At 39.2% G+C, this 26,119-nt stretch overlaps 1 protein-coding gene across 4 annotated transcripts in view; it reads right to left on the bottom strand.

The window, feature by feature from the left end:
* Positions 1-25,077, bottom strand: part of MYT1L (myelin transcription factor 1 like) — a 216,084-nt gene extending 191,007 nt beyond the window's left edge. For all 4 annotated transcript variants that reach the window (XM_023728299.1, XM_023728300.1, XM_012554559.1 and 1 more), the window contains exons 1-3: positions 25,023-25,077; positions 24,809-24,842; positions 24,445-24,507 (exon numbers count right to left, since the gene is read on the bottom strand). In XM_023728299.1, the coding sequence (XP_023584067.1) occupies positions 24,445-24,507; positions 24,809-24,842; positions 25,023-25,077 (152 nt within the window). The remainder of the gene's footprint in view (positions 1-24,444; positions 24,508-24,808; positions 24,843-25,022) is intronic.
* Between the last annotated feature and the right edge of the window lie 1,042 nt (positions 25,078-26,119).

The raw sequence follows: 26,119 nt of genomic DNA, 5'->3' as shown, positions 1-26,119 counted from the left end.
GCTTTAGTGAAAAAGCTCTAAATCCATTTCCAGATCTTCTGTCTCCCATAAGCTCTTCCATGTGGGTGTTGTCTTATAAGGCACACAGAGCTGTCTTCATGAGCTTCAGTTAATCTTCTAATTATTACTCTTGTGGAAAGAGGATACACTTCAGAAAAAGCATCCTGAAATGCAGATAAACCTGGGTAGACCACTGTACCCAGGGTAAGATTTGAGCTGGAAAACTTTTTTTTTTTTTTTTAAGACGTATAGTGTTGCTTATTTCATGTCCATGCAGAAAATCTGCTGATGGGGCCTGGGGAGAAGAAGGTAGCCATTGTATATAGACTCTAGATAGGTGCTTTCTTTGTTAAAAAATAAAACTCTTTGAATCCAGCTCATTAATTGGTTGAATGTAAATGATGCTGCTACCAAACCAGAAAAACAAACCCGCTGCTGTCGAGTCTATTCTGACTCATAGCGACCCTACAGGACACAGTAGAGCTGCCCATAAGTTTTCCAAGGAGCAGCTGGTGGATTCGAACTGCTGACTTTTTGGTTAGCAGCTGTAGCTCTTCACCACTGTGCCACCAGGGCTCCAATGCTGTTATAGTGGTGCCTAAAACCATTTTATCAGTCTCCATATTTAACAATGCTACATAGACAAGAATTTTTCTTATTTTCTATCAGTTTTCTTAGGAACTACCCTACCTTCTCCTCTCTGTAAATAGAAAGATAAATCTTAGTCCTACAAAGATGAATGTTCTCATACTTCTTAATGGAGGAGGGGACACATTGGTCCTGGGAGACAGAAGATCTGGATTTTAAACTTCTTCTATCATGTGGCCTTGAATAAGTCACTTATCACTATGGGTCTCAGGTTCCTCATCTATAAAAGGAAGGGGTTAAACTGATCCTCAGAGATTTTAAACAGTTTTCCGGATTCTTGGGGGTCTTTAAAGAGTCATCTTGGGGTCTCCATGGAAAGCAAGGAGGTGACTGCAGAAGTCCCACCCCCTTGGGCCTGAGCAGCTCTACTTTGGCCTGTTTTTTATATTGCAGTTCTGTGTTCCATGCAGATGTTTATTTGTGGGGAAAAGGGTTTAACTGAGTCACCTGATTGCTAAGTCCCATTGAATCTAGGATTCTAAGGTGTTTCTTTAAGCAGTTCTATTGTAATGTAGTTCCTCACATATTTTTTTGAAAATGGGTTAGTCATACAAATTAAAACAAGCAAACCAAACAAACCAAAAAAACTGGCACTAAAATCAAAGAGTAAGGCTCTGCCCACGAAGCACAGACCCATTTAGGTATGTTAGTTTCTCAACATCTGATAGATGCTAACATGAGAACTGATGATGTGGAAATCAGTGTTGTTGTTGTTAGTTGCCAGTGAGTCGATTCCAACTCACGGTGACCCCACGTGTGCAGCATAGAACTGCTCCATAGGGTTTTCAAGGCTGTGACCTTTCAGAAGAAGATCATCGGGCTTGTCTTCCCAGGCCTTCTAGGTGGGTTTGAACCACCAACCTCTTGGCTAGTAGTTGAGTGCTCAATCATTTGTTATCTTACTGCTGGAACAATGACAACAACCCTAAATCAAAAGGCTAGATCTGAAAATAAAGCGAACGTACCTCCAAATTATTCAAAAACATTCTTTAAAAATGGTGTGTATTGGGGCTTCCTGGGGCCACATTCCTGAAGATATGGCTGAGAAACTAACTTCAGATCCCTTTTGAAGAAAAACAAACTCACATAACCCTAATCCATCCGTTTCTCCACTCTCAGCCTACATGGATCAGGGACTTTCGGCCCTCTGTAGGCTGGGACTGTCAAGATGAGAAGACACAAATAGATAAAAGAGTGAGGTCTGTCTGTGCAAACTAGCTAGCATTCTCTTGCTAGTACCTAATCTGAGCTTGCATTGACTGAACTGGGTAATGTTACCAAGGACTGGCTAGTGTGCTTTAGCCCACTGTTGAGGGCAGTGACAGGGTTAAGATGTGTTGGAGACTATGGTCGTGGGGTGCGGTATGGCTACATCCTGTACCAGTAGGAAACTTACCCATATGAATATTTTCCTCTACCATTCTTTCCCTGAAAAAAATGCTTGTGTGCTTTGGAAATTATTTTTAAAAACTGGAAGGATAAGCAACAGAAAGAGTTGTTGGGCCTCAGGTATCAAACAGTAGACTAGGATATGCTGGAAGATTGCAAACCTTAAAAATGATAGCTCTCCGAGTAGGCAGATGCTTCCTGACCCTTCTTTCTCATGTACGCATCACCTTGGTCTTCAAGGGGAGAGAGGGACGGTCGCCATGATGGCATCTTAGCTTGTTTACTCAAGAAGGAACCTTATAAATATCCTAGCATCCTGGGTCTACATCTTGGGGTCAGTGTCCAACTATTGAAATAAAGAATCGTAACACAGTTAAATGCATGGTAAACTGGATACAGGGACAAAAAAAAAAAACAAACAAAACCAGTACAATGAAAAGTACGTGAGACGTGGTATGAGAAGGACAGAGATCCAGACCCAGATTTATTAATTACTATCTATTGGACCTTGAGCAAGACATTCAACCTCATTGGTACTCAGTCCTTTCCACATAAAATGAGGATAACATAACTTTCTCACATATGTAAAAATACATGTAAGCTGCAAACATATTGAGAGGTTCACCCCGTTCCAAAAAGGATTTAAGGTGAATGTTAACATGCTCTATAAAATATAAGCTGTTACTCTATAAAATCGCATTGAATGTGCTGTATTTCCTCCAATTCCTGTGCTTTGGACTGAATTATGTAAGTGAGAATGGAATGTTGTTTTGTTAGTTGCTGACAAGTTGTTTTCAACTCATAGTGCCCCATGTGTGCAGAGTAGAACTGCTCCATAAGGTTTTCAAGGCTGTGACCTTTCCAAAGCAGATCACCAGGCTTGTCTTCTGAGGTGCCTCTGGGTGGGTTTGAACTGCCAACCTTTCAGCTAGTAGGTGAACACATAACCGTTAACCTGAGTCAAAACATGGGAGTAAAGCTGGATTCCCTTTTTTCCCTCACTCTTGCCCAATCAGTTTTCAGTCCTATTGCGTCTGTCTCCTCAGTGTCTCTTGAATCTCTCCTCCTTTCTTTATTCTCTCTGCTGCTGCCTCAGGCCAGACTGGTTATTTTTCATCCGTGTCACTGCCACAGCTTTTTACTCATCTAATCTTCCTCTGATTTATTGACCTGAGAGCTGACAGGTTGTCTTTCTAAAACATTGTTCCCCACATCAACATTCTTCAATGGCCTCTTTTCTTTTTCCCTTCTGCTTCCTTCCCTTCCCTTCTCTTTTCTTCTCTCTTTCCTGAGAGGATGCTATCCAAACACAGTTTACGGCAAACGAGGTCTTTCATGACCTGGCCCTACTCATACTGTCATCAGCAGTGATCACAGAGTTTAGGTTTCTCTAACTCCGTGTGTTCCCCCAGGAGGCCCTTCCACAATGGAGCCTCTAATGCCAACAGCCTCATTTCTCGCCATGTTCTCCTCTAGTGTTCTAACACCAGCCACAGGGGCCACCTGCCGTCTCACAGAAGGCCGTGCTTGCGTGCTTTGTTTACCATCTTCACTGAGCTCCCCTCTGTCATTCCCCGTCATCACTCTGCCCCTCTCAGGCTAATTCTCTATTACTTCACCACTCCCCTTCAAAGACCCTGCCTCTGGGAAGCTTGGCCTCAACTACCAGCATGGACTTGGTGCTTGTCTCCTGAGTTACTCTGTGCTCAGGAATTGAAAATCAGTGGAGAGCAGCAAGAACGCCTTGTTTATCCTTGGAATCTCAGCACTCAGTACAGTGCCTGTCACATTCCAGGTACCTGGTAAATAGTTTTATATTGAATGACTGAACAAATATTGGAAACTTTCCTCTGCCTCCGTGCCTGATACACACCTCCCTCCATTGCCTGGATTGCCCTACTACATACATACCTCCTGATTACAAACTCTACTTTTCTTTCAAAAGCCAATTTGAGAGTCTCCTCCTTCTTATGGAGACTTTCTGGCAATCCCAAGAGGGTACAGCCAGTGTATTTCGTTGCACCTCACAATAACCCCTTATAAGCACTCGTAATATTATATCATATTACAAGTGTTATACGATTTTCTGCAGAGAGGCTGCAAGTGTCTTAAGGGGAGAAATTGTTTCCCTTCAGGTATATATTTCCCTGTGCATAGCACAATTCCTGACACATGGCATATGCAGGCAATAAATATTTTGGGTCATCACTGGGTAGTATTCAAGAAGACTTTAAGAAAAAGACATAATATTTTACTGTGGATTATAAAATTAGGTAGAATTAAACCTAACCCAATGTGTTGTCAGTACCTTTTATTGCATAGGTAGCAACGTTTTCCAGCAAACATTTAATGAACGGTCATTGTGAGCCCAACATCATAAACAACCCTGTGGGTAAGACTAAGAGGTAGAAGGCATTATCTACCTTTTGAGGAATTGATGACAATCTATTTGGGAAGAAAATTTTATACATGGACAGAAAGTGTAGTAATTGAAAGACAACATATAAGCAAGTGCTTCACAAAAATTGCTATCAATAAAATATTGCATTGTGTTTTAAACATAGAAAAGGAATCTACTTTTTAAGAGAAAGTTGTGATAAATCCTTGTTGAAAATGCTCAGATGTATTTTGCATAGATGAAAATACTGCGGAAAGAGAGCTGAGATAACTTGTCCTAGGTCCTATAACTAGTTAGAGCCAAAGCTGGGGCTAAAATACAAATCTCCTTACCTCCATTTTTCAAAATGTTGTCACATTTTGAATTTTTTTTTGTTCTAGCCTTTTCTTAAATTAAAATCAACATGCTTAGTATTCAATGCATTTATAAGTGGTGATGGAAGAAAATAAAAATGACTATTGTCAGCAATTTGCTGATGATGGAGAGTCTTAGTCTCATTTTATATGGCAGAGGACTCAGAAAATCTTCTGCTCGCAGTTCAGGAAGTCTTTTCACTGGTGTTCATTTCCTGTACTTCTCCCCCGTCATCTCCCTGGGCTCTTCACCCTCCTTTGTCTATTGCTGTGCTTGCAGATACGTGTGCACACCTGTGTCTGTTACATGTCTCACATGTCTCACATTCAGGGACCTTGCTCCTAAATGTTGCTCCGGATGCAGAACTGTGCATGCCGTTGACACTCAATAATTCAGCATAACAGGACATCTTTTTAGAACATCTGTAGAGTCATATAACCTTCTACCTGGCCAAAATAGAGGTGATCATTTAGAACTTGTCTATATGTAACTCTCTAACAAATATTGTAAGGTCCCTAGGTGGTGCAAACCACTTGTGCTTGACTGTAAACCTAATGGTTGGCAGTTCAAACCCACCCAGTGGTGCTATGGAAGAAAAGGCCTGGCTATCTGCTTCTGTAAAGATGACAGCCAAGAAAACCTTATGGTGTAGTTTTATTCTGTAACAACAACAACAACAACAAATATTTTCTTTTCTGAAAAAATAAAAAATTTGTAATTTTTAAACAGAAGCAATGGATGAGTTTCCGAACTGGTCAGAGAGATGGCTGATTTGTGATGTCCAGCCCTCTCCATCTGCTTCCTCTTCTTTAGTCTCACTGTAATACTTCCAGGACCCCGTTGACCACAGCAGGCTGTAACTGTCCGTTTGTCTTGTGTTTCATTAGCGTGTGTGTTTCTGGAAGGTCAGGATGGTATGTCACGCAATTTTCAAACAGACCCCACAGTACCTGATTCATGGTAGGTGCTGAAGAAGTGTTTGCTGGGGTTCTGTTATCTGGCTTGTTCTATAGATGCTGTCAGGTTGAATTCCTGACTGCTGTAGCAAGGGAGTTAAGAGGTTCTAAATAAACCCAGAAAGGCACATGACTGCAGTTATGCAGGAATTAAAAAAAAAAAAAACAACTCAGAGCATTGTGTTGCATAATCTGTAATGTACATTTCAGGTATGAATTTCTATGATTTTAAAACCTAAAGACACTTTTATATCGTGTTCAAATCTAGGCCTTTAGTAAAGGCTCTAAGAAAATGCTTCCAAAGCACTGCAAATTGGCTTTCTGCTCCAGAAAAAAAGAAGGGTAAAAATTTCTAATTAAAAATAATCTTAACTAACAAGATTTATTCTGTATTATTATTCATTTTGAGATAATACAGGAAGAAAAAAAATCAACCCACATGAAAGACTTAAAAATGAGAATAACTTTCAAGGCATGAGGTATAAAAGTCAACTATCTGCGTCTCTACATCTCCAGCTTGCAGAGTTCACACATTCTGTGCTCAGCATTCAGGTATCTGTACTGTGTGAAAGGCCAGATGCTTACTTGAGAGGAGTCCAAGACGAGGTCCTTGCTCTCAAGGAGCTTAGGGTTAAACACAATGCCAAGACCGACGGCTGAAGGTATGCTAACTCATCAGTAAGTGGCATCCACCAGACAATACTTACTGTGCTAGGCAAGTTAGACATATTGTTCTCTAAATAACAGACAGAAACAACTACAGAACGTGATGAACCATCAGTTTCCAGAAAATCAAATTAACCAGAATATTAGGGTCACTTGTAGCTCACGTATGCAAGGAGATAGAGGACTATTCCAAAAGTTTGATTGAGTTCTGTTTCCCCAAACTATGTGTTTGAATGCTAACCCCATACCTATGTAGTCCTTTCTAGAGGTAAGGTTTTCTTTGTTATGAAAATGAGGCTGTATCAGTGTAGGGTGGACCCTAAACTTAACCACTTCTGAGTTATAAAAAGAGCAGAATAGACACAGTAATATGCACACAATGGGGAGGGAGGGTAGGTGGGATGGAATGGAGTGAAGGGGGTTAGATAGATCTATGCGAGGATCATCCACAAGCCAAGGAACCAAAACACCAGAAGCTACCAACAAGCAAGGAATCAACAAGGCAGAGACCCTGATTTGGACTTTTAATTCCCAGAACGGTCACAAAATTAAATTTCTGCTTTTTAAAGCCCCCCATGTGTGGTATTTATGTTATGGCAGCACTAAGTAACTAAGACACCAAGTGAATGGTCAGGAAAGAGGACTCTCACTGGGCTTTATATTTTATACACTAGATGAGCTCTTAAGATTGTGAAGGATTAAACTTGACCCAGAGTTTATCCAAAGGCATTTGGTAATAGAGTAGTTCTCATCCAGTGTCAATGGAACCTCTGAATATTTTGAGTGTAGAGAGATTTCAGTTCCAAGCTGGGAGGTGTGTGGTGGTGAGGGGATTCAGGTTCTCTTCTGCCTTATTTTGTCCCTTCCCCAGGATATGTGAAGTCATGAAGATTTAGGTGGATTCGCCTTGCTGTCTTAAAGAATTACAGCTGGTGACTAGAATGAAGAATATTCTACCATCAATCCAAAGTAAAATTAAAAAGAATAGTGATAATCTGAGGAAAAACAAAGGCATCTGGGCACTGTTTACCACCCGAGATCAATTCCTGGCCAGTGCACCTCAAATACACCCACTACTCCTCTGTCAGTGGAGCTTAGGTGTTGCTATGATGCTGAGCAGGTTTCAGTGGAGCTTCCAGACTAAGACAGACTAGGAAGAAAGGTCTGGCAATTTATGTCTGAAAATCCAGCTAATGAAAACCCCATGGATCACAACGGTCCAATCCCTCCAAGCATGCGGTTGCCATGAATCGGGGGTCAATTCTATGGCAGCTAACAACAACGGGCTTTGTTATGCACCCAGAATATCCTGGCTCACTTGCTGACTAATGGGAACACAAAGATGACTAGTGCACATGCAGACAAATGTATTCAGGACTCAACAGAAAGGCACTGTTCAGGCGTACTGAGAGCAGGCTGACTGACGACCCCCAGAGACTGACAAGTCCCAAATCTGCATGACAGTTATGTGCATGGATGCTATGTGAAGGACACTATGACTTTCCATTTTATGATTTACTCTATCCCTGCACTGATACAATTTTGCTTGGTGGATTCAGTGGCTGGCCACACAGCTTCTGCTCTACTCTCCAGTGCGTGGGACAAGAGGCTGAGCAGGTGGCTGTGCCAGGTGATCAGTAGACAGGGTATGTGATCAAGTGCATTTTATTTTCTGCCAGAAATGAAGTATCACTCCTACTGCCTAGTAGTCAGTTCCTTTATTCAGCTGCGGTAAAAAAAAAAAAAAAAAAAAATTCACGTTGTTAAAGTTAGTGGGGAAGGAAGGAGGGTACTACACAAGCTCACTCACAAACTCCAGGTAATTGAATTTATTTTCTCAAAGGAAAATGGCATGGCTTAACTTAATCATTCTTTCTCCCAGAATTCTCTGAAAATGGCATTGTAGAATAAAATGATAAATCCTTTAAAAATTGACCTTAAAAAAAAAAAAACTTAAAAAAATTGGAAGCAAATATTTTAAAAATAATTATCCTCTGTATTAGGTACAGTAGGATGACATGAGCATCCTTATACTCTGCTGGTGCGACAGTAGATAGATCCAATCTTGCTGGAAAAGAAAGTGACACCAAATTTCAAGTCTTAAAATAGCTCATGCCTTCATGTCATTTGACCTAAAAAATTATCTTTACAAGAAACTATCCCAAGGAAATAAGAAAAAAGATAAAAATGTAACTGTAAAAATATTTATTGCACATTATTAATAACATGAGAAAAGCTAAAGGAAAAAACAAAACCTAAATAATTTCCAACAAAAAAAAAGATATAAATCATAGCACATCCACAGGATAGCAGTTATCCATTAACATTACAATTAAAATATTTAAAGACATAAGAAAAGGCTCATGTTATAATGTTACATTAAAGAAAAAAGAAACAAAAAATTTCATATATATTATGAGCCTAATTAAGACAAGAATAGTCAAAGTGCATAGTAAAGACACATAAAAAATGAATTAAAAATATCTAGCAAAGGTTACTGATCTCTTAGCCAAATGTTAAATTGTGCTGAAATGAGCAAAATGACTATAACACTATACCAAACCTGTTGCCGTCGAGTAGATTCCAACTCTTAGCAACCCTACAGGACAGAGTAGAACTGCCTCGTACGGTTTCCAAGGAGCAGCTGGTGGATTAGAACTGCTGACCTTTAGGTTAGCAGCTGAACTCTTAACCACCGCACCACCAGGGCACCATAATACTACAGATATTTATAAAAGGATGTCCCCATTTCCATTATTATTTTTCTTTTCTAATTTTATTTTATTCTTTATTTAAGAAAATAAGCATTTTTCCACCTTTAATCACAATTGACCCCATACAACATTTCTATTGGTTTCTCTTGCCAATAATATACCCTAGGAGCATCAGTTAAGAAAATTTAAAACAGGGCTCCAAAATACATAAAACAAACTAACAGCACTGAGAAGAGAAATTCACAGTTCCATAATAATTGTAGGAGATGTCAACATACCACTCTCAGTAAAGGACAGAACATTTAGAAAGAAACTCAGCAAAGACACAGAAGATCTTAAGGCTACAATCAACCATCTTGATCTCATAGACATATATAGAACACTCTATCCAACAGCAGAAAATTATATATTCTTTACCAATGCACATGGAACATTCTCCAGAGTAGACCACATCTTAGGCCACAAAGCAACTTTCAACAAAATCCAAAACACTGAGATAATACAAAGCGTCTTCTCTGATCACAACATCATACAAGTAGAAATTAATAACAGGAAAGCAAAGGAAAAAAATCAAATACATGGAAACTGAATAATACCTTGCTTAAAAACCACTGGCTAATAGAAGAAATTCAAGATGGAATAAAAAAATTTCTAAAATCAAATGAGAACAAAAACACATCGTAACAAAACCTATGGGACACAGCTAAGGCAGTGCTCAGAGGTCAATTTATAGAAATAGGCATACACATCAAAAAAGAAGAAAGGGACAAAATAAAAATATTAGCCCTACAACTCGAACAAATAGAAGAAAGGAAATAATAAACATCAGAGCAGAAATAAATGAAATAGAAAACATGAAACAATAGAAAAAAATCAACGAAACCAAAAGTTGGTTCTTTGAAAGAATCAACAAAGTCAGCACACCACTGGCCAAACTGACAAAGGAAAAACAGGAGAGAAAGTAAATAACTCAAACAAGAAATGAAATGGGGGACTTTACAAAAGACCCAACTGAAATAAAAAGGATCATAACAGAGTACAATGACAAACTGTACTCCAACAAATACGAAAACCTAGAGGAAATGCTAGAAATACACTACCTACCTAAACTAACACAAGCTGAGGTAGAAAATCTGAACAGACCTATAACAAGAGAAGAGATTGAAAAGGGAATAAAAGAAACTCCCAACAAAAAAAACCTGGCCTAGACAGCTTCACTGGAGAAATCTACCAAACATTCAGAGCAGAGCTTGCACCAGTACTACACAAACTATTTCAGAACATAGGAAAGGAAGGGATACTTCTGAATTCATTCTATGAAGTCAGCATAACCCTGATACCAAAACCAGGCAAAGAAACTACAAAAAAGAAAATTACGGACCAATATCGCTCATGAATATAGATGCAAAAATTCTCAACAAAATTCTAGCCAATAGAATTCAGCATCATATAAAAAAAAAAAAAATACACTACGACCAAGTGGGATTCATACCAAGTATGCAAGGATGGTTCAACATCAGAAAATTAATCAACCTAATCCACTACATAAATGAAAGAATCACATGATTATCTCAATCAATGCAGAAAAGGCATTCAATAAAGTCCAATGCCCATTCCTGATAAAAATCATCAATAAGATGGGACAGAAGGGAAATTCCTCAGCATAATAAAGGGCATCTATACAAAACCAATAGCCAACAACATTCTCACCAGAAAGAGGCTGAAAACATTTCCCTTGAGAATGAGAATAAGACAAGGATGCCCTTTATCACCACTCCTATTTAACATTATGCTGGCAGTCCTAGCTAGAGCGATAAGGCAAGAAAAAGAAATAAAGGACATCCAAATTGGTAAGGAAGAACTAAAACTGTCCCTATTTGCAGATGATATGATACTATACATAGAAAACCCAAAGGACCCCACAAGAAAACTACTGAAACTAATAGAAAGATGTAGCAGAGTAGCAGGATACAAGAAAAACATACAAAAATCAGTCGGATTCCTATACACCAATAAAGAGAACGACAAAAAGGAAATTAGGAAAGAAATACCATTTATAATAGCCCCTAAAAAAATAAAATACTTAGGAATAAATCTAGCCAGGGACCTAAAAGACCTATACAAAGAAAACTACAAAACACTACTGCAAGAAGAGATGTACATAAATGGAAAAACATACCATGCTCATGGATAGGCAGACTCAACTTTGTGAAAATGTCAATTCCACCCAAAGCAATCTACAAACACAATGCAATCCTGATTCAAATACCAACAGCATTCTTTAACGATATGGAAAAGCTAATCATTAACTTTATATGGAAAGGAAAGGGGCCCCGGATAAGTAAAGCATTATCGAAGAAAAGAACAAAGTAGGAAGCCTCACACTACTTGACCTCAGAACTTACAACCCACGTACCATAGACAAAACAGCCTGGTACTTGTACAACAACAGACACATTGACCAATGGGACAGAATCTAGGACCCAGATGTAAATCCATCTACTTACGGCCACCTGATCTTCGACAAAGGCCCAAAGTCCATTAAATGGAGAAAAGAAAGTTCTTTTAACAAATGGTGCTGGGAAAACTGGATGTCCATCTGTAACAAAATGAAACAGGACCCATACCTCACACCATACATAAAAACTAATTCAAAATGGATCAAAGACCTAAATATAAAATGAAAAACTATAAAGATCATGGAATAAAAAATAGAGTCAATACTAGGGGACCTAGTATTTGGCATAAGCAGCATACAAACCATAATTAACAATACACAGACACCAGAATATAAGCTAGATAAAAATTAAAGACTTATGCTTATCAAAAGACTTCGCCAAAAGTAAAAAGAGAACCTACAGGCTAGGAAAAAATTTTTGGTTATGACATATCTGATAAAGGTCTAATCTCTAATATAAAAATCCAACACCTCTACAACAAAAAGACAAATAATCCAATTAAAAAAATGGGCAATGGATATGAACAGGCATTTCACCAAAGAAGACATTCAGGTGGCTAACACACATGAGGAAATGCTCGCAATCACTAGTCATTAGAGAAATGCAAATCAAAACTACCATGAGATACCATCTCACCCCAACATTACTGGCACAAATCAAAAAACAGAAAATAACAAATGCTGGAGAGATTGCGGGGAGATTGAAACTCTCATGCACTCTGGTGGGAATGCAAAATGGTACAACTATTTTGGAAAATGATATGACACTTCCTTAAAAAATTAGAAATAGAAATACCATATGATCCTGCAATCGCATTCCTAGGAATATATCCTAGAGAAATAAGAGCTGTCACATGAATAGACATATACACACTTATGTTTATTGCAGTATTATTCACAATAGCAAAAAGATGGAAACAACCTAAGTGCCCATCAACAGATGAATGGATAAACAAACTATGGTACATACACATGATGGAATACTACGAAAAGATAAAGAACAATAATGAATCTGCAAAACATCTAACAACATGGATGAATCTGGAGGGAGATAAGTTAATCGCAAAAGGACAAATACTGTATGAGACCGTTATTATAAAACTTATGAAAATGTTTTCACAAAGAAAGAAAAAATTTTTGATGGTTATAAGGAAGGGGAGGGGCAGGGAGGGAAAAACACTACCTAGATAGTAGATAAGTGGTAACTTGGGTGAAGGGTAAGACAGTACACAACACTGGGGAAGTCAGCACAAGTTGACCAGGGTAAAGTCAGAAGAGCTTCACAGACACATTCAAATGCTCTGAGAGACCTAGCTACTTGACTGAGGTCTGGGGACCATGGTCTCGGGGGACATCTAGCTCAACTGGCATAACATAGTGTGTAAATAAAAAGTTCTACATTCGACTCTGGTGAGTAGCGACCGGGGTCTTAAAAGCCTGTAAGCGGCCATCTAAGATACATCTACTGGTCCCATCCCTACTGGTGCAGACAAGAATGAAGAAAACAAAAGACACAAAGGAAAGATTAGTCCAAAGGACTAATGGACCACAACTGCCATAACATCCACCAGACTGAATCCAGAGCAACTAGGTGATGCCTGGTTTCTACCACAGATTGCTCTAGTAGGGATCACAATAGAGCGTTCCCAGACACAGCGCGAGAAAAATGTAAACAAAATTAAAAGACACACACACACACACACACACACACACACACAAGACAGACTTGCTGGTCTGACAGAGACTGGGGAAATCCCGAGGGTGTGGCCCCCACCACCCTTTTAAGTCAGTACTGAAGTCGCTTCTGAGGTTTACCCTTCAGCCAAAGATTAGACAGGTCTATAGTGCCAAGAATACCACATGTGAGGGATGTGCTTCATAGTTCAATCATGTGTACAGGACTAATGGGCACACCAGCCCAAAAGCAAAGATGAGAAGGCAGGAAGGGACAGGAAAACTGGATGAATGGAAACAGGGAACATGGGGTGGAGAAGAGGAGAGTGACGACACATTGCGGGATTGGCAATCAATTGTCACAAAACAATTTATGTATGAACTGTTTAATGAGAAACTAATTGGCAATGTAAACTTTCACCAAAATCACGGTTAAAAAGAAATTAAAAAAAAGTTTCAGCCTTTCGGAATCAAAATTGTTTCAAAATTGAAAAACCCCATAGTCTTTCTCCCTCTTCCCCCCACCTTGAACTGAAGGGCAGGAAGGCCTGGGTTGGGTGAGTGTCTCCATGTGTACAGCGCCCACCCCAGCTCCTGTCCCAGCCATAGCTCAGCTTTAAGAAGGCTGAGGATGCTGTCCTTTGAAGGATGACCCAGAAGCAGGGCCGACAATATATTAAATGATGCTGATTCCTTTCTGGAGCAGGGAGGAGAACTCTGCTGCTAGCCCCAGCTCAGAGAATTTCCTTTCCTATGTCTCCATGCCCTCCACCCCCTTTCCACATATTAGAAATCAATTTGGGTTAATTTAAGAAGCTTCCCTGACAAAAATGCCTTGTGGAAAGTTCAATTTATTAGTCAAAGTGTTGTGCGCCTTATTTTAATAACCTGATTAGCACTTTGTGAGATTGGTTCCAGTAGGGAAGTAGGAGGATTGACTGGAGCTGGAAGGAAGAAATAGTCATTTCAGAGTGGGAGAGAAGCCTTGGATGGAATGGGAAATTGTTGGCTCAAGGGAAGCATTTTCTTACAGTGAATGAGATAGGAGATACTGACGGTGATTTAAGACACAGGCCAGGGGACTGTTGCTTTGTCAATTATAAAGTACTTCACAAACATCCACTGTTGTTACGATTGCTGTTGCTGGCATTATTGTACTTCACAAATATCCACTCTTGTATGATTGCTGTTACTAGTATTATTTCAAGGGATTCTGAGGGCTGCGGAACGGGTCTCAAAAAGGGAAGAGAGAAGGAAGCGGTGACAAAATTTTCCTACATTACAACTTTGTCAAGACTCCTTCATTAGCAGCTGCCACTGAAATCTTCCTGTGTCCTAAGGCAAACCTGCCATAGGTTCCTGATGCCTCAATTAAGATGAAAAGACACATCTACTAGACTATAAATCCTCTCTCCTTTAAGCCCAGTCTCTTTAGAGCAGTCCAGCTCCCAACTTCTATTTTGCCCTCTACCTTCTCCCCCTCATCCTGACTGCATCTCATGAGGAAGAGACAAAGGGAAGCGGAAAAGGAGGAGAAAGACGTGTGCCCCCATCTGCTCTCCAGTATTGGCCCACCATTGGTGGGACTCTCTGTTCCTAGGCAGAGTGCAGAGTAGCAGCTGTGTAATTAAGTCCCATCAGCCCATGAAGAAGCCCTGGTGGTGCAGTGGTCAAGAGCTTGGCTACTAACCAAAAGGCTGGCAGTTCAGATCCACCAGCCACTCCTTGGAAACCCTATGGGGCAGTTCTACTCTGTCCTATAGGGTTGCTATGAGTCGAAATCGACTTGATGGCTATGGGTTTATTTATTATTATTTTGCCTATGATTAGCAAGGATACATCCTGGGTTTACTGCAGTGAATACAAGCTACAAAGAAGCATCAGCTCTAGGATTTGCAGTCTGTTAGGCCCTTCACCAAGCCTGGCTGCCTCTTGGCCTTCCTGCTTTCTTAGCTCTCAGTTCTTATCCCTGGTGAAGGTAGAGCAGACTACACAGGGCTCCTCAGCTTTCTTGATGAATAAATATAACCATTATTATTCCACTCCTTTCCCTTCCTCTCCTGCCTCGGGCTCCCTAGAGAACACAGACAGTTCATTGAGAAGTATAACAAGCCATCTGATTGGCTGAGGGGGATAACGAAGTGATTTGAGAGCATCACTGAATCATATTATTTATGAATAGAATTTCTTCCAAGATGTTCACCCGCTCCTTCTCCACTCTCTCCTCCCTGGAGTTTTAGGAAATGCATCCACTTGTATATGAAGCATATCTCTGGCGACATCCAATATAGCATTAGATAATATCCACAGCCCTGCAGAGTGGCTACTAAATGACAATGAATGGATCTTTTAAAATCTGTTAAATTATACAGGTGGAGCTCAGAGCTTCCCCTTAGCAGGAAAGGGGAGGGTGTTTTATCTTAAAGATCCATTCAGAGGTGTGTGAGGGTTCATAGAAGGCCCTACCAGGTCCAGAGCAGTTCTTTCTGAACAGGGAACATAGAGTCTCCAAAGGGTTTCGCACAGTCTCCAGGAAATGTCAGGATTATATTTAAGCAGAGCTGCTTTTGTTCTTTATTACCTGTGTGCTCTCTGCGATTGGCTGTTCAAGGTGAGGTTGGAGGCAGAGCATGGTCTGGGGACCACAGTGCCTTGCTCTTCTCAGACCATATCCTGCTCTTGTGGTTTTTGTTAGTTGGCATGGTGAACCCATGTGTGCAGAGTAAACTGTTCAGTAAGCTTTTCAAGGCTGTGACCATTCACAAACAGCTCTCCAGGCCTGTCCTGTGAGCTGCCTCCGGGTGGGTTCCAACCGTCAACCTTTTGGCTAGTGGCGTAGTGCTTAAATGTTTGCGCCACCCGGCGACCTTATATCATGCTCTAAAATAAAACAAAAATCTGTTGCTGTCCAGTGGATTCTGACTTATACCGACCCTATAGGACAGGGTAGAACTGCCCCACAGGGTTTCCAAGGAGTGGCTGGTGAATTCGAACTGCGGACCTTTAGATCAGCAGCTGAGCTCTTAACCACTGGGCCTCCAGGGCTCCATATCCTGCTCTAGGGAAGATGAAGAAAGCAAGAGGGTGTGACTTGACTGCTCTGAGCAACCCCAAACTCCCAGACCACAGTCGCTGGAGGAATAAAGACATTGAGGGACCCTATGATAGTTTTGAGCCCTAGTGGTGCAACGGTTAAGCGGTCAGTTGCTAACCAAAAGGCTGGCAGTTTGAATCCACCAGCCGCTCCTTGGAAACACTATGGGGCAGTTCTACTCTGTCCTATAGGGTCGCTATGAGTCAGAATCGATTAGACAGCAATGGGGTGATGGCTCTGGGTGAATGACAGGTGCAAGACAGGCCGAGCCAAGAGAAGCTGCCTCGCCAATGGCCCTGACCCCACACAAAACATGGCTATTCTTTTTTTCCCCAAAGAGCTGGCTTATCTATTTCTCAGGAGGGTAGTTATATAACCTGCCATGATGATCAATTTCATAATTCTGTGGTATGAATAGGAGTGAAATTGAAGATAACACTTTTCCCAATTAAACAGTCATCATGCATGGTCCCTTGCTCTTGTTTTTCCCACCAATTCACGGCATGAAAAGTCAAACTGGATGACTGCACCACTAGACACATAGCTGAGAGGATACTGGGGGAGACACGTGTCCCTCTCCTACGTGCTCCTACGTGTCCCTACGTGTCCCTCTCCTACGTGTCTTGTGGAATTGTGGAAATGCACCACAATTACATGCAGAGCCAGTAGGGTGCAGCGAAAAGAGCTTAAGTCTGTGAGTTGGAACACTTGAGTTCTAACCTGGAGACTGGCAAAACGAGAGGGTATGTGTTTTGATGATTTATAACTTCCTGGGCCATAATGAAATCTTTTAAACAGGAAGCAGGGGACTGGAAGAGATTTCTAGGGTAACTCCTGGCACTCAAGTTCTCTGAGGCGAGGTTTGCACTGAATTTTCCATTTCCACATCAGGAGTCTATCTCTTGGCACGCCAAAATCTAAAAAGCTGCCATGTGTCTGAAATAGTCCCAACCCAGATGGTGGTAGTAAGAACTCAACTGTGGGGTTTTGGACAATAGCTATCCAGACAATAGCACACTAATGTGGTGTATATTCTGTTGATGTTTCAAAGCCCTGTTTATATATTTTTAATCAGTAGTCAAGATACCAAAGATTATAATGACTGTCTAGATTTGACCAACATAAGTGATATACATTCAGCACACTGATTGCCTTCATACCTATCTGAAAATACTTAAGTTCTGTATCTTTGAATGTGGAATTATTTTATAAATTCATTTAATTTTATACATCAAAAATATGTCCTCAAATGCACTTCACAGTTTTAAATACACTCTGTCATGTATTCTAAAATATATAACAAAATAAGCAATGCACAGAGACCTGTCTATTTGGGAAGATACATCATGGACAAGCAACACGCAAACTGTTTTCTTAGGATAATGTCCAGAAATCTTTTTTTTTTTTAAAAAATAGAGGCTTTATTGTGATGATAAAAGTTACCTGCCAACACTGTCCAAAAAGACTACGCCTGAATTTTGTGTATTTGCACACATACAATTAACACGAAAGCATCAGAGCAATAACAAGTCTGGGAAATCCACTTGCTTTGGTTCTCCACTTCACACAAATAAGACCGGAGCTCGCAAAATTTTTGCTCCATGTGCAACTGTGACACGCTATCAAATGAATGTTAAAATCTGTATGCCCTAACTTCTGATTTATACTATCAGGGACAAACAGTAAAAAGGATAGGTGTGCCATAAAATTTACGGATGGAGTGATGGCATGCGCAATGATGTCTCATAAAGAAGAAAGGGTGAGGGGGAGTTATTTATGCTGGTGGATGCATGGAGTTAAATACAGATAGGCTGGCTTGGTACTTGCATGCCCAGAATTGTTCATAAACACCCCACAGTGCACCCTGTGGTATGGCGACCGTACATTAATTAGAGCATTCAGCAGATACTGCAATGTGTTACACGCACCCAAGTGCATCTTCATTTTTCACATGCAGGGCCTCACTAATTAAAATCAGCTTTGCAATTAAATGTGGAAAATTGTGTTAAACTTTCAAGCGTGCTTACAAAAAAATGTAATTATTTTTAGGGCGTTTTATTTTAATGCAAATGAAATTTCCATCAAAGTGAAACCGGTAAAAGGGAGGTACAGGGATTTCTATTTCTCTCTCTCTCTGTTTCTTCTTCTTTTTTTTTTTTGGACTGTAGATGCTCCTCTCAGCTGCAAGTTGCAATGCTCCACTATCTCTCTCCCAGTCCCTGGCTCTGTTCCAAAGCTTTTAGTGAGTGCTATCTGTCAAGGCATGAATAATACAGCCCCGAGGCTGTTGGCAGAATCCAAATGAGGCATACATCAGGAAGCAAGCACTTGACTTTAGCTCCAGAACATGCTCCCGTGAAGACAGGCAATTATTCACCCGAGGCCGCCGCCACGGCCATCATACTGGTGGGTGAAAGGCATATGAAGTGAAAAAAATCTGAATAAGAAATATGGCACCACAAGCCAGAGAAAATTCAATAATTTTCTAATCAAAAGGAAATGCTACCATTTGAAGCTTTTAATTGTTCACATTTCAAGATCAAATGATTTGACTCAGTATTTTCTAAATTGAAATACAACACCTAAACATGGCACCGAACTTTTCGATGTGTGTTGAGTGTGCAAGGATACTAAACCTAAATTATGGCTCAGCTATTTCACCAGAACCCTATGCTCAATAGACAAGTAATTAAAAATATTGCAGGGAAAGGGTAATATAAATGAAATCCATTAAATTTCAGAAATAAATTTAGAGAATTCACAAAAGGTACAGAGAAAGAAACAGATATGTGAAGAATAAATCTATTACTAGGGGCTTCTTTTTTTTTTTTTTGTGCATTGGAGGTTTACACAAAAATCACTATTTGGAAATAAGTAAGTAAATCCAACTAATTTCCAATGTCCCAGTAAGTGTACAACTAATACCAAAACCCGCTGTCATCGAGTCGATTCTGACGCATAGCTAAACCTCAGATTCCACTAGATAATTTAATAGTAATCTGCAATAGACAGTAACACACTGTGATTATTCCTAGTTCTAATTTTTTATTGGGGGAAATTAAAAAAATAAAATGCTAAATGTAAGAAACTAACCACTACTTGACTATAAAATTAGTTTCTATAAATACATTCATTTCTAAACATCAGGTTGCATCTTGTCTTTAACACAAACATTATATCAACATGAGGAGAAAAAAAAAACTATGAATATAGGCCACTAAAATTTTCAAAGTTAGTGAAATGTTTAAAAATGGATTTTTACAAAAATGCCTTGAATCTAGGCTTTTTAGCTACTATCTTATTATCTGTTTACGTAATATTCTGGATTAATAACATCTCCTTATCAGGTACAGGAGCTATAATAAAATAATTATAGATTAAAGGGTGATATGTGCGGTTCCTTTCTCAACAAGTCCCCACCCTTCTATAAAGATGTCAATCTTGGGTTTGCGGGGATTGCCAAGAGAAAACACTGAGACCCCTAAGTCCTTCCATGTGGCCCACCTGCCATTTTCAGGAGTCAGGCATTGGGATGAGCTCAGCAGCAGGAGCAGACCCAAGTCTCTAGACCTCCTGCGCTTGAGTAGTCACATACTCTGGGTTTGGCTCTTCCAGCTAGACATCGTACTTGGAGCCTTTCCTGCCAACAAGTTATTGGGGGAAGGTCAGATGGAGAGCCACGCCAGCAACTTCCTAAATTTCAAGTTAGGTGGCTTCCAAGTATTCTCTTTTTTCCTACCACTCATCCACTAAAACTTAACTGCAGGCACACGGAGCTTTTCTTTCATCCCACGGGCATTTTAAAAGACTACAAGTTTCAAGTCTGTTTGCACAGTGGGGAAGGAAGTAATAAGAGAAACAAGAGTTGAGACCATGGGGGAGATACAGGAAGTTCACTTCCCCCTAACTTGGAGATCTAAGAACTAAGCTCTGGAAAAACGCGATGATTGGGATTTCTCTTCCGCGTCTGTGAAATGAAGCTCTGTGATTGGAGCCCGTTTTCAAGACAGGTAAATATCTCTAGCCATCTCTAAGCATAATCTAAAGAAAGCTGTACACACACCAAGCAGTAGAAAATACGTTGAGCCATACACCCAGCAATATAATAAGATGAGTCAAAACTAAGAGATCAGATCTGCTATATATAGAAAAGTTCAAGTTAATATTTTGTTTCATAGTATGAAAGTAACTTTTAGCCCCGACAGCAAATTTCATAGTGTGTTTTTCATGTTTATATGTTCATAATATAAAGCTTCAGTTGGGGTAGACAAATGGCAAATTTATGAGTCAGTATATTAATGATGTTTCTTAAATTAAGGTAAGTATTAGTTCCTAAGGGGCCTGGCCTTGATCACCTGCATCAGGGCATAAAAATGTTGACTGAGCTTGGATCCCTGCTGTGAAATGTATGGGAATTCAAACATATTTATCTTCAGTGCTGAGAGAATTGTTTCTCCTGAGGAATTAATACAATCCTTTTATCAGATGACTGGAACTCTAATTCTTCTTTTTCATTTTTTGCCTTGGCTGCCAAGAGACTCAAAACTAAATTTAATACTATGTTAAAACCCCTGATACATTCTGGGTTTCTTGAACAATTATGTTTCCACTTCCTTTGTTATTCCTAATTCAATCTTTTTGACTTAATTTTTAACTGTCCAGTTGAACATATGCTTACTATAAGTTACCTTAAATTGTTTATGAACTACTAACTATCATGGACTATTAATACAAATAAAATAGCTATGAATAAATTATCATTTTGCTCAAAAACACACTTTTTGAATTAAAGTAGGAAATCCAGTAACATAAGTAATATAACCTTAATGTCTACCCCCGAAAACTTAAACAAAATCTTAAATTGTGAATTTTTTTTTCAAATTGGTATTTTCTTTCACAGGTATTGCCCAGTGATTGATTCTCCCCTATTATTCCTGATTTCTTGCAAACTCACAACACTATCTCTATCGTGCTGGGGGTGGAGGTGGGGGAGCAATCAGTTCTAGCAAATACCATGGAGAGTCAAAACAGTACTGAAGATGTATGAGTCATACCTAGGGCTCACCCCAGCATATGTTGTACAAAACAATAACAGTATATTAAATTTTTTACTTTCTTAGAAAAAAATTTTATGTTAAAGAAGGACTAACTGGCAGGGCTCATTTTCTCACTTGGGATTCAATATTTTTTTAAAAATTCTGATTTTTTACATTATTGATTCCCCACACTGCCTCAAGCTATTTTTTGTACTTTCAAATAGATACTTCAACATACTAAAATGACACAGCGTTACTTGGTTCTGAACTGATGTGATGTATGAGTAAAGTGAAATTGTGGCCTTAAGTAGAGTATATTCGTCAAAAAATGTATTGTTAAAAGATTAAAAAGGGCAGATAATTTCACTGAAACCAAAACTAAGGTTGCTACACTTTGTCTGGTTTTGAGGAGCCTGATGTTCTGCGTCTCAGCGGGAATTTAACAGCAAACACAAAAGTTACAACGGTTTGTGGAGTCTGTGCATGTATTTATACGTAAGAATAGATGTCAGATAGAGAAAACCTTTGTAGTCGGTAAGTCTTTTAAAAACAAACAAAAAAAAGCCTGATATAATTGAAATCTTACAAATTGAACATATCAATAATCATAAAATGTTAATGGATGAATGAGTCTTATCTACCACAACGAGCACATTTTTTAGTTTAAGAAATTTGTCGTTTTTTAGTTAAAAACTACTGACAGTATATAGACTTACTTCAAAAAACTAAAACTTAAAAAACTTTACTTGATACTTCGATGAGGTTTTTCTCAAAAGAAGGTTAATATAGTGACATAATTTCAGAATGGTAAGTAGTTATACTTACCAAAGTCAGCACTCTCCCATTTTTAAACTGAGGAAACTAAAGTCCGTAAACGTTAACTAGCTTGTCCAGGTCCCTCCGCTGATTAGTGGCAGAGAGGAAACTAGAACCTGGGTCTCTTGACTGAGAAATAGTGTTTTGTTTTTTTTTTGTATACCACACTATATCTCTTAATTAACAATTTCTATTAAAATAATAGTAATTCTAATAATTACGTACAATATGACACAGGGCAAAAAAAATCAATTATTTTAAACTTAAAACATTTTTGTTGAAAAATTCTTCACGTTGAATGTTGCTGTGAATCCGCTTTATGAAATCCACCCAATGACCTCCTTTAAGATAAGGAAGACAAGGGGTAGACAATTTAAATGTATTATTTTAAAAATAATAAGCCACACTTTGATTCTAAGACTCAGGCTATTTCTAGCATTAGCATTATATCTCAAAAGGAAGATGATGACTGGTTATATTCACAACATTATCCAATCTAACTTTAGTACCCTTTTTTTTTTTAAGCAGGGAAAGATATTTCATACACATATGTGTACTCACATCTCCTAGGGACACCTCAATACATATCTTTTATTTTCAATACATATTTACAGTGGAATTCACCTTGGTTAGGATATGAATGTTTGAAACAATTCTTTGGAACGGAAACGTCATGATTTTTCCTGCAAAATTGTGCTTATGAAATTACATCTGTTTGATATCTAGTTAACACTGTTCAGTTAAATTTAATAATTTCTTTTGGTAACATTATGATAAAGTTTAACTATTGACTAATCAAGAGATGATTTGGGAAAAAATAGATTTTACTCATGGTTTACTAACTTATTTTCCATTGAAAATACGAACAATGCACATTTTAAACTTTGATTCAAGTTTTACTTATAGAATCCTTCCTAAAATCATATAAACATTTAAAATAGACTACTCATTTATATTATTTAATTCAATAATTTACTATTTTATACAATAATAAGGATAATATAAGAAATTAAATTTAATAATTTATCAAATTTCCTAAAAAAATAAGTGACCCATCACTCCAGTGATACATAACGAAGTCTGATAACCATTTCCTGATAAATGCTCGTTAACAATTCCCTGCCTCCTTAAATGCTGGCATGGGGACTTTTGCAGTAATTTGTAATCTTTTCCCTTGATTTTACTAAGGGACAATCAAAATAATTGCTTGATTTCACCCATAAATTAATGTGCAGCTGAAAAGGAAATTAAATGTAAAGCAGTGAGAAAAGGTCACCCTGAGGGGCTGCGGTCACACCTGCTTTGGAATCTGAGTTTTGATTACATGTGTCTGGTTATTGGCGCTGTGTTACATGGGAGTGACCTTTGTCTTAGCAACTTGCTTTGTGAAAAACTAGCAAAAAAAATGTATGACAGCCTATAAACATTTCTAACTCACCATAACGGAAACCTTCCTGTTGAAAGGCAAATTGCATTCGCATTACAGAGAATAAAATGGAAAAAAAAAAAAAAAAAAACCCTAACGATTGATCTGTATGTGACATTCAGTCACTGGTGCATTTTTAGCAATAATTACCCAACCACGTTATTTTCTAGATGTTCTTTACACTCATCACTGTGAAATACCTGAAATCACAGTACTTATGAGGATAACATAATCATTTAAGTTGCAAAGTCTCATCAGCGTGATGTGTCCTGGACTTCCTCCCAATGTAACCTCATCCCACAGCTGCCTAGGTGCCAAGCGAAGCCTTTGTTTCCCACGCTGAACTCTGTTAAATTACAGAAGCCGTGCTAGTACAAAAAGGTCAATAAGGCCACATTTTAATTTGCCATTTTGATTTATCATCCTACAGCTACCAGAACGAGAAAACTGGCAAGTAGACAGAAGCCTTCTCACTAAAACAGTGGGGTTTTTTTTTAGTGAGTTGTCAGCCTGCTGAGTACTGTCTATGCATCTAGGGAAAAATGAGTTTAAGGCCAGTTTTCATTTATGTCATCTCATGTATTATCCTAAATTCTGCCCCATGAAATAGAAAGGCTGATGTTTTGAAAACCTGTACAGGAGACACAAGATCGAGCGTACATGAGAGAAGAAAAGGAAAGTACCACCTGTATTGTTTCCCAAGGACACTTAACCATTCATTTTCACCATTTGGTTTGGGTCTCTAAAGAAGGCCACTTTAGACAATGTGGTTATCAAGTCCTTGCAGTTACATTGTGAAAAAATGCAGGCATTACCTTCTGTGTCTTGCATATTTGCCACTAACATGACCACTGCCGTCACAGCCAGGAGTGGGACAGCTGCAACAGGAAAGAATTAATTACACAGGTGCCGGTGTGCTGCAGACAGATTACACTGAAAGCTTCAGTGGGCATTAGAGAGAAGAAGGGCAACAAAGACAGAAAGAGAGAAATCAAATAACTGAAAGGCGGGGAAAAATGAAGGGATGCTTTTTATTAGCAAGTCTCCGGGGAATTCATTTCATCAGTGCGGCAGGGCATGAGCAAACCACCAATGAACTCGACAGTGCATTATACCCATTAAAAGGCGTGAATTTGCTACATTGCTAATGGGGATACATTTTACTCGAAGAGCACTAACCTGAACAGCTCTTGGATGGCTGGTTCCACGGGAACTGCAGAGAGATGGAAAATATATAAAAATGTATCATCTATTACAAGGACTCCTCTTCTACAGAAAATTACCAAAAAGGTTGTGTAAAAGCAGCGGTCAGAATGAATCGTGCAAAGAGATTCTGCGGGATGAAGGTCACCCTGAGCTGGGCCTCCAGTGATTTAGTAAGCAGGGGACATACCTCGAACACCTTTGGAGCGTGTGCGATGGCGCTTCTCCTCGGCATCCACCTCCATCTGGGAATAGAGTAGCAGGCAGTCAATGTCCTTATCCTGCATGCACAGACTATTAATGCATGGAGCGGTGCACTCTCCCTGGCATTTTATCGACAGTATTTTAATCCTGTCTCGCTCTGTAAAGGGGAGCCCTCTACAAGGGCAGGGCTGGCGAAGGCAAGGGTCAGGCAATCTAAATGTATTATTTTAAAAATAATAAACCAAACCTTGGTCTTGTAGGGAACATTTAATCAGGAGGCCCCTGTACTCTGTAACAGGACAGAATTTGATGTTACCTTGAAGTGCAATGCATTTATTCTCTTTTAAAGGATTTAATTATAACACAACTGGGGTGATTTGGGGTTGTACTTTGTACCAAGAATATAATAGATAGCCGCTAAGTTTGTAAGATGGTAAAAAAAGATAACGCACAGATTCTCCTTGTAACTGAAAAGTCTAATATGAGTAAGTACCTAAGAAGAAAGGAGGTAGATACGGTGAAACTTGTGAAAGCCAGAACTCGACAGGTCTGGAAAGTTTTCTGCCTTTGACAGGGTGCAGTCTTACCACTTGTTCATCACTGTCGATTAGTGGCAAATATCTGAGATTTCTTTCTCTGACAGGTTTCCGCCTTACACAGGTTCTGGCTTTCGCAGGTTTCACTGTATAGTGGAGGGGGAATATTTTTACCACAAGGTGCTTACTCCCATTGGTGTCCAATGCCTGGAATGTAATTGTCATCTATGTTCATCCAAATTGTTAGGTTGGTTTTTAGGGACCTAGGCCCTTTACTCATAGTAACTGGCACCTATCTTACACATCAGAGATTACAAAGTGTTTTCATGTGTTAGCTTGATCCTCACAGCAATTTTGTGAGGAAGGTACATTTGTTATATCTATTTTACAGATGAGAAAACTGAAATTGAGACTCACTAAAAGGTTTTAGTGTAGAGACCTGAAACCAAGCTATCTGTCCGCAACGCCATCTTTAAACAACAGGAACACATGGCTACGTGGATGAACATGTACTCGTGTATTTGTTAACCAAACATTTCCACAGTGG

The sequence above is a fragment of the Trichechus manatus genome, unplaced genomic scaffold (assembly GCF_000243295.1).
Source record: "Trichechus manatus latirostris isolate Lorelei unplaced genomic scaffold, TriManLat1.0 scaffold00023, whole genome shotgun sequence".
Lineage (NCBI taxonomy): Eukaryota > Metazoa > Chordata > Mammalia > Sirenia > Trichechidae > Trichechus > Trichechus manatus.
The sequence above is the reverse complement of the archived record's forward strand: the minus strand, read 5'-3'. Positions and strand labels throughout refer to the sequence as shown.